Below are 9,877 nucleotides of genomic sequence, written 5' to 3' on the forward strand. Positions count from 1 at the left end.
TCAATATGTTGGATTCAAAGTGTATTTATTTGCAGATACAAAAACTCAAATTGTTGAGAGCTCATTGTTGTAATGGAATTTATATCGAATCAACAAAATAAATTGTAATTTAAAACAATGTAAAATCAAGCCTATAATTATGTTCGAACACTTGCCTACTTGAAATTGGGAAAATTCGTAGTTTTCAGGGATAATAGCATAATATACATTATAACTACCTTTAAAAATTACCAGTTTGCCTTCAAAACGTTAAAATAACGCTTTATACTCTTTTTTACATGCTAGCTAGATCTTAGTTTTCAAGATGTTTTATTTAATTAAAGTTCTGAAGTTCCAGGGTTCGAGCCTCGCTTGGCGCATAGTTGAGTCCTTGGAAAAGGCTCTTTACTCACATTCTCTCACCGTACTCAGGTGTAAAATGATTACCAGGCCTTTAACAGCGTTGTCTCTGTCCGAAAAAATTATAATATCGCCTAATAGGCGTCCTGTCCCGTCCTACATGTTAAGTGTTGTTGTTGGCCAGGGAACCCTTGTAAAGCGCTTTGAGCACGTTTAGTGGATATTGCGCTATATAAAAGCTCATTTTATTTAATTCTCCGGTTAGAATCGAAAATTCGTAATATTACGACATTTTTGTAGTAGTAGACGGGTCTCCGTTCGGTTATCAGAATTCACACGGAGATTGGATCGCTTTAATTCTAAGTTAAACTTTCGACATGCGGGTCACCAAGACATGATACCAAATTGAGGGATTGGTCACTACAGAAGGGATTGCTGATATAGTCTTTATTAGGGATGAGAAAGAGACTGACCGATCTGTCCAGGACCAATCTCATCCTCCTGACCAATGACCCGTCAGAAATGGGCAGGACGAGACTAAGGTGGCGTTCACGTGACGTGCCGAACAATTTGAGGCTGAAACCTGTGGAAGAAAAATAATAATGATAACCATGATGATGATGATGATGATGATGATGATGATGATAACCATGATGATGATGATGATGATGATGATGATGATGATGATGATGATAACCATGATGATATAATAATAATAATGGTAATGATGGAAATGACAATTTTTAAATTATTTTTTTAATTCCATTTTTATCACCTGTAGTGCCTTCCACGTAATCTTGCTCCTGGTCAATGCCGTATGCCGAGAGGTCAAAGTGCACCCCATGAATACGTCTTTCCGCTCTGGGCTCCAAATTTTGCTGACTCCTCTCCAAAGACGCCACGGCCCCGTATGCGTTACAGGAAGTGTTTAGGAACTCGTCGCTGAGGCCAAGAAGTCTGGCCGCTTGGCCATTCGAGCCGTCTGCGGCAATGACCACTTTGCGTCCTGTACATTTCTCGACCTCCGTTACTACATGGTCCTTTGTAAACTGAAACAAAAACAGAAACCAAATTACAATTATCATAAATAACGCATTAAAAACAAAACAAAACAAAACCAAAAAAAAAAAAAAAAAAAAACAGGCGCAAAAGCAAAACAACAGCAAATTCATAAATTAAAAGACAAAAAAACATAACAACAACAACAAAACAAAAACAACAACATAAAGAAAACGAACAAAATAAACAAATTAAAAACAAACTAAAACAACCACCAAACAATTGAAACAAATAAAAAAGACCACTCACCCCCCCCCCCACCCCTCTGCACAAAAATAGAGGTAAAAATACAAAACAATTTTTTTAACGCCCCCCTCCCCCCCCCCCCCAAAAAAAAAAGAAAAAAAAAGGAAAAAAAAAAAGAAAACAACATCAACAACAACAACAACGAATAAAAAAAACAACAAACAAACGAGGAAACAAACCAAAACCGAAACAAAAACCTTAGGAGATTTCCATCAAATCCACGTATTTAGTGTGTCTTTAAAAACATATAACTGAAGAATCGTTGACATAAACGTTGTTCGTCTCGAGTGTTTATCACAATATTTTGAAGTTATGGAATTCATACTCATAAAGAGTATTTTAAAATATTATATTATTGGGCGTATCGGAAAAGAGGACATACAAGCAATTAATAATCATTTATTCAAGTGTTGGAAAAAGTTGATAACTTCCAATATAATAAATTCACACGAAGTGGACCACGCAAGAAGGAACACACTAGGATGGTTTCCCTTGGCCGAATAAAGAAAAAGATCCAAACACACCTTTTTTAAATGGAATAAAATTTGTACCCTATAGATAGTATGAAGTTGACGTCACTCAGGTCTTTGTTCTTGCTTTTTGCCATTCGCGTTAATGGGTAATTCTCACTAAACTGTATTAACCAGACTATAAACGTTCAAGGTTACACATAGCTTTGTGTGTTGGTCCGTTATACTTCCGGGGGGCAATGTTGTGAGCTTCTTAGCCAAGCGCATACTATCTATAAGTCATTCTCACTAAACTGTATTAACCAGACTATAAACGTTCAAGGTTACACATAGTTTTGTGTGTTGGTCCGTTATACTTCCGAGTGGCAATGTTGTGAGCTTCTTAGCCAAGCGCATACTATCTATAATCAAAACACCCACAAGCCAACTAAGAATAAATGGAAATAAGAGAATCAGACAAAATCCGGCTTCCGAATGTTCAACATCCCGCAATTAAATATCGATTGAAGTCTATACGTTTTTTTCCCCGAACACCATCCTTCTTGTGTGTCACGTATGTGTGTGTGTGTGTGTTTGTGTGTGTGTGTGTGTGTGTGTGTGTGTGTGTGTGTGTGAAGGGGCTTTCAAGATTCAGATAGATTATTAGGCAACATCGAGGACTAAACACCTCATTGCAATACATACAACTTGAAAAGTAGTCTTAGTCTCAATGTATTAGTGTTATGGTTATTATCGACAGTAACACTCGGTTCGCTTAGCCCGTCAATCAATTAGAAGAAGAAGAAGAAGAAGAAGAAGAAGAAGAAGAAGAAGAAGAAGAGAAGAGAGAGAGAAGAGAGAGAGGAGAGAGGAGGAAGGAGGAGGAAGAGAGAGAGAGGAGAGAAGAAAAGGAAGAAGAAGAGAAGAAGAAGAGAGGAAGAAGAAGGAGAAGAGAGAGAAGAGAGAAGAGAGAAGGAGAGAGAGAAGAGATGATCCAAGACACGGGAGGGGGGAGAGTGAATATAAGGTCAGCTTAGAGATTTTAGTAAAAACTGTTTAGATCCAGGAGAGTTTTTGTTTCTAAAACTTCACCCCCCCCCAAAAAAAAAAACAAAAAAAAAACAACAAAACACAACAAAAAACCCCAAACAAATGAAAACAAAAACAAAAAAAAAAACAAAACAAAACAAAAAAAAAAAAAACAAAAAAAAAAAAAACAAAAACTGAATTTCCCTCATTCTGAGTATTTGGTTCTTTAAACTCAATTGGATTCAGTAGTCTGATGTCACGCGCCCGGCAACGGCGGCCATCTTGGTTCTAAACAAAGAAAATCATTACTTCATGCTGGCTAGAACTTTTCATTCCCTTTTCATATGCCTTGTGATCAGAATGTGTAAAAGTCAAAACATGATCAAATTTATGGGTTTTTTTTTCCTCTGGATACGCGTTTAAGCTCGCCGGATAAATATTTCATACGGCGTCCGCCATTGTTCCGATAGTTTAGAGCCAGTGTTACTAAGTTACCATGCGTCATAAGAAAGGAAGTGATGTTACGACTATTGAAGACTATTGTTGTCAACCAGTTCATCCCGTCATTAGACCAGATAGACGCGGTTAGTCACATATATTATGAGTCTGTGACAAAACGTCGTTTATGTGACGTTCCCCACAAACATTCTTCAAAATTAAGTTATTTGGAAAAAAAATAAAAACTAAAGAAAAAATTGCTTCATTAGTTCCTCTTGGTTAAATAATGGAAAATAAACAAAAACCTGACGATCTAGCACCAAACTTATATTAGCTTTTTAAGTGTCGAGAAAGTGTGGACAAAGCTGGTAGCTACTCTGTCAACACTATTTTTTTAACTTTTGAGAAACTATCTCTGCTTTTCTATCAGAGCTAAATTTGGTTTATTTTACATCATTCAATTGATAGCAACTGATGAAAACAATTTTTTTCCTTCATTATTTCTTCAAATCACTTGTTATTGGAGTGCTTTTGTGGCGAACGTCCTGTCCTGTTTTACAAAACCCACTCCTCTGCTGGGTACAACTTGAGTGAGATATATACACACTTTCTGACTTTCCTCGTAATGTTCGTTCTTTTGTTTTTGCCATCTCTTTTGTCACCATCATCTTATGAAGGGATTGTCCGCTACACACACACACACACACACACACACACACACACACACACACACACACAATATTACAAGATGAGAAGTGGTATATAGCCCACGAGGAGCATCTTCGAAGCTTCAGGCAAATCTATTTTTGGAAAATACTTCGCTGTCCTGCTCAACGGAAGTCGTTGATGAACGCATAAGAAATAATCGATGTCGACAAACGGGTTGGAAAAGCGTAGGATAATTGCTGGCAGGGTGTGAATAATTCAATTAAATAATAATATTAAAGTGTAAACATAAAGGAAAACTAATCTTAAACAGTTTCTGCAGAAGAAAAGTGGAGATAGAATTAGGATAGGATTTTGAGATTAAAAAAAAAAAAAAATAATACCGTCAATTATGGTAATTTTGCCTCAAGGGGAAAGTTTGTCTCTGTGAATCTGGAGCATTAAAATTAATCTCATCTTTGTTGCAGTTAGTGTATCCGTTAAAAAACTTGAATTTTTATCAAAGGAAGAAAAAAAATTTCACAAAACTGAACAATTTCTTATTGTAGCAAATTACAAGAGGGAAAGTTTCCCATTAAGGCAAAGTTACCCTATTTGACGGTGGTGACATAGTTTACATCCACGACCTTATTATTTTGCTAGGTTATATTTTAAATAAGAGAGTATATTGCACACATACACAAACACACACACACACACACACACAGAGAGAGAGAGAGAGAGAGAGAGAGAGAGAGAGAGAGAGAGACACTCACACACGCACAAACACACACACACACACACACACACACACAGATACGCCCATATAGAATCATCTTTTATATTCTAATATAATATTCACGTTAATTAATTTCACTTTAATACCAATTTCTTCTTTGTTCTATTAAAATAGAAATTCGGTAATGATTTTTCTAAACCAGTTAAATGCCGTACCCTGGGAAAAAGATGGGAGTCATTTAAATTGATCTACATTTGAAGAACACGCTTTCTGGCCAAATTGTTTAACTCTCTCCTTACCTATCATTTTCAGTATTTTCCCAAAAAAAGGCTTACTCAAAAGAAAAATTGTTTTAAAAAAAACAAAACTCGAACAATCTCTCTTTAAAAAACCCAACTTTATGTTCTCATTGATTGAACAAAGAACTTTGTGATGAACAAAATAAATCTGAAAAAAAAAAAATGTATATTGTGTCGTGACAAATGTGACGATTTTGCAGTAGGTGGTAAGGAGAGGGTTAATGTTACTAGTTTTTCCAGATCTTTTAAACTGGTTAATTAAACCTTTGCTTTTGAACGACTTCGCAATACCACGGTGCGACCTTTGGAGCGCCGTTGCATCGGGAACGAGTTTGACATTTTAAGCGCGAGAATTCAAGAATACTGACTATTTTATTACTCCTCTTCAACAACATCTTCAATGCTATTTATAGTAAAATGAAACCATGTTTTACACCAACGAAGAAACTTAACGGACATCAAAATAAATAAAAAAGAATAGCACAACGCATGAGTTGTATGTTAAATTATGCCTGTGGGACCTCAATTACGTTTTAGGCTCACCCCTCGATCACATCATTTTGACAACATAAACGGTTGGTGTTATTTCTTTAAAATTTTTTTTTGACTTTCAGTTAACTACCTTCCTTTCTGAAAAAAAAATGAAAACATCTTACTACAAAGATGTGCGGCCATGTGGTCTTGTAGTATGACACTCGCCTTCGGATCGGAAGGTCCTGGGTTCGAGTCCTGCTCTGAGAGGCGCATGGTTGATTCCTTGGAAAATGCTCTTTACTCATTCTCTCACTGTACTCAGGTGTAACCTGGCCGTTAACAGCGTTGTCTTTGTCGGCGGGAATGAATTGTATATATCACCTACATGTTAAATATTACTGTTGGCTAGGGACCTCTTGTAAAGCGCTTTGAGCACTTTTAATGGATATTGCGCTAAGGTTTTTTTTACAACACTTTTGAAAACAGATTTTGACCAATGAAACCCTACTAAATTACATACTCTTGCCAATTTTATTATATATATATATATATATATATATATATATATATATATATATATATATATATATATATATATATATAATATGAATGGATTCACTCACGTATATGGCCGAAACACATGTTTCTGTGGCTTCTATCCACGTCTTCAGTCGGCATACTATGTCCGTAAAATGATTATTCAAACCTGGGGTCATTGTTGTTATTCTTGTATCTTTATATATATATATATATATATATATATATATATATATATATATATATATATATATATATATATATATATATTTGCGTGTGATAAATAATTGACACGGTGAGTTCTCGCACGAAGAAAAAGCCACGTGATCGGTTTAAAAATAGCCAATAACCTTGTTGATTGATCGAGAGCGATCCGGCTTTTAAGACCTAATCATTTCAATTTCAATTTTAAATTCATTCATTGTCAATGTTTACACAACATGTAATCCCATGTTGACGGAGAGGATTTACAGGCTGATTAATTCGGAAATGAAATGTTAAAGGTAAAGCTATTCAATGTAGAAGTGTATAATATATCCAAGATATCAGGTGGTAGCTAGTTTCTCGGAATAAACGATTCTTACAATCTTCCTTTATAGAATTCCGAGCGTGTTCCCAATTGCTGCATGAGCTTGTGAGGGTGGATCGGGAATAAAGTTCGAATTCCAAACGCGAGAGGCTAAGACATCTTTTATTCTACCCCACAATAAAAAAAATTCCTTTGGATGAATAAAGTATTATTATAATAATAATAATAATAATAATAATAATAATAATAATAATAATAATAATAATAATAATAATAATAATAATAATAATAATAATAATAATAATATATTATTATTATTATTATTATTATTATTATATTATTATTATTATAATAATAATATATCGATTCTGATTTTGTTATTTGAATAAATAGATTATCAAGATACTTAAATTAAATAAAACTTCTGTTTTAAAGTAATTTTAGTGAAATTTTACAGTTTATAATCTACGTGACATTATATTGTAAATGAAATCATTTACTACACCATTTATGGAAGGGTAGACAAAATTATAATATCAACTAACCACTGGGCACCATGGGGATAGAAAGCAGTATAGTATTGATGTACTGATAGTACACTAAGTTCAATCCCTTACCTCACTGTGCGAGAATGAGCAAGCCACCTCGACCTAGCTCACTTTGCGGCGTCACACTGCGGTTGGCGCCTGGGCGATTCCAGTTTTCCGATTCAACGAGTGATTTGATGTCGTATCTCCTCTTCGATTAGATTTCCGCAAATTTAGCTGTCTTTTAAAAATTAATTTGCCAAACGGATTTATACCTATAGATGCTTTTTTAGTATTAAACCGGATATTTTTTTTTTCCCATCTCGATTCTAAAATATTTGATTGTTGAACTTGTGTGGTTATATGGTCTTAAGTGGTTTGACACTCGCTTTCGGATCGCAAGGTCCTGGGTTAAAGTTTCGATCCGCGCATAGTTGAGTCCTTGGAAAAGGCTCTTTATTCACATTCTGTCACCGTACTCGGGTGTAAAATGAGTACCTGACCGTTAACAACGTTGTCTCTGTCAGAGAAAATAAATGTAATATCGCCAAACAGGCGTCATGTCTTGTTCTACATGTTACGTGTTGCTGTTGGTCAGGGATCTCCTGTAAAGCGCTTTGAGCACGTTTAGTGGATATTGCGCTATATAAAAGGTCAATTAAAATTTTTAAGATTGTTGAACTTCTGAGTTTGATATTTCAAATAAGTCCCAATGCCGCTGCACGACCCTGGGACCGCGCATTGTGGAAACGAAATCAAAACTTCAAACGCTTACGTTCAAGAATCGGATTACAATACGGCTCCAATAATCCCATTTATATTACAATATGGATTCGATGACCCCATCTATATTATAAAACGGCTCCAATGATCCCATCCATATTAAAATGTAGCTCCAATGACCCCATCTATATTATAATACGGCTCCAATGATCCCATCTATATTATAATACGGCTCCAATGACCCATCTATATTATAATACAGCTCCAATGACCCCATCTATATTATAATACAGCTCCAATGACCCCATCTATATATATAATACAGCTCCAATAACCCCTTCTATATTATAATACAGCTCCAATGACCCCATCTATATTATAATACAGCTCCAATGACCCCTTCTATATTATAATACAGCTCCAATGACCCCATCTATATTATAATACAGCTCCAATGACCCCATCTATATTATAATACAGCTCCAATGACCCCATCTATATTATAATACAGCCCCAATGACCCCATCTATATTATAATACAGCTCCAATGACCCCATCTATATTATAATACAGCTCCAATGACCCCTTCTATATTATAATACAGCTCCAATGACCCCATCTATATTATAATACGGCTCCAATGACCCCATCTATATTATAATACAGCCCCAATGACCCCATCTATATTATAATACAGCTCCAATGACCCTATCTATATTATAATACGGCTCCAATGACCCCATCTATATTATAATACGGCTCCAATGACCCCATCTATATTATAATACGGCTCCAATGACCCCATCTATATTATAATACAGCCCCAATGACCCCATCTATATTATAATACAGCTCCAATGACCCCATCTATATTATAATACGGCTCCAATGACCCCATCTATATTATAATACTGCCCCAATGACCCCATCTATATTATAATACAGCTCCAATGACCCTATCTAAATTATAATACAGCTCCAATGACCCCATCTATATTATAATACAGCTCCAATGACCCCATCTATATTATAATACAGCCCCGATAACCCCATCTATATTATAATACAGCTCCAATGACACCATCTATATTATAATAAGGCTCAAATGACCCCATCTATATTACAATACAGCTCCAATGACCCCATCTATATTATAATACTGCCCCAATGACCCGATCTATATTATAATACAGCTCCAATGACCCCATCTATATTATAATACAGCTCCAATGACCCTTCTATATTATAATACAGCTCCAATGACCCCATCTATATTATAATACGGCTCCAATGACCCCATTTATATTATAATACAGCCCCAATGACCCCATCTATATTATAATACAGCTCTAATGACCCTATCTATATTATAATACGGCTCCAATGACCCCATCTATATTATAATACGGCTCCAATGACCCCCTCTATATTATAATACGGCTCCAATGACCCCATCTATATTATAATACAGCCCCAATGACCCCATCTATATTATAATACGGCTCCAATGACCCCATCTATATTATAATACCTCCCCAATGACCCCATCTATATTATAATACAGCTCCAATGACCCTATCTATATTATAATACAGCTCCAATGACCCCATCTATATTATAATACACCTCCAATGACCCCATCTATATTATAATACAGCCCCGATAACCCCATCTATATTATAAAACGGCCCCGATAACCACATCTATATTATAATACAGCCCCAATGACCCCATCTATATTATAATGCAGCTCCAATGACCACATATATATTATAATACAGCCCAGATAACCCCATCTATATTATAATATAGCTCCAATGACCCCATCTATATTATAATACAGC

General features: G+C 35.4%; 1 protein-coding gene across 3 annotated transcripts in view; it reads right to left on the minus strand.

Moving 5' to 3' along the window:
- The window catches only part of LOC144976757 (uncharacterized), a 53,108-nt gene that overhangs the window by 6,164 nt on the left and 37,067 nt on the right, over positions 1-9,877 (minus strand). For all 3 annotated transcript variants that reach the window (XM_078921154.1, XM_078921153.1, XM_078921155.1), the window contains exons 5-6: positions 1,115-1,388; positions 813-922 (exon numbers count right to left, since the gene is read on the minus strand). In XM_078921154.1, coding sequence (XP_078777280.1) covers positions 813-922; positions 1,115-1,388 — 384 coding nt within the window. The remainder of the gene's footprint in view (positions 1-812; positions 923-1,114; positions 1,389-9,877) is intronic.

This window comes from Berghia stephanieae, chromosome 7 (assembly GCF_034508935.2).
Source record: "Berghia stephanieae isolate SIO BIC M18660-M18661 chromosome 7, UCSD_Bste_1.3, whole genome shotgun sequence".
Taxonomy (NCBI): Eukaryota; Metazoa; Mollusca; class Gastropoda; order Nudibranchia; family Aeolidiidae; genus Berghia; species Berghia stephanieae.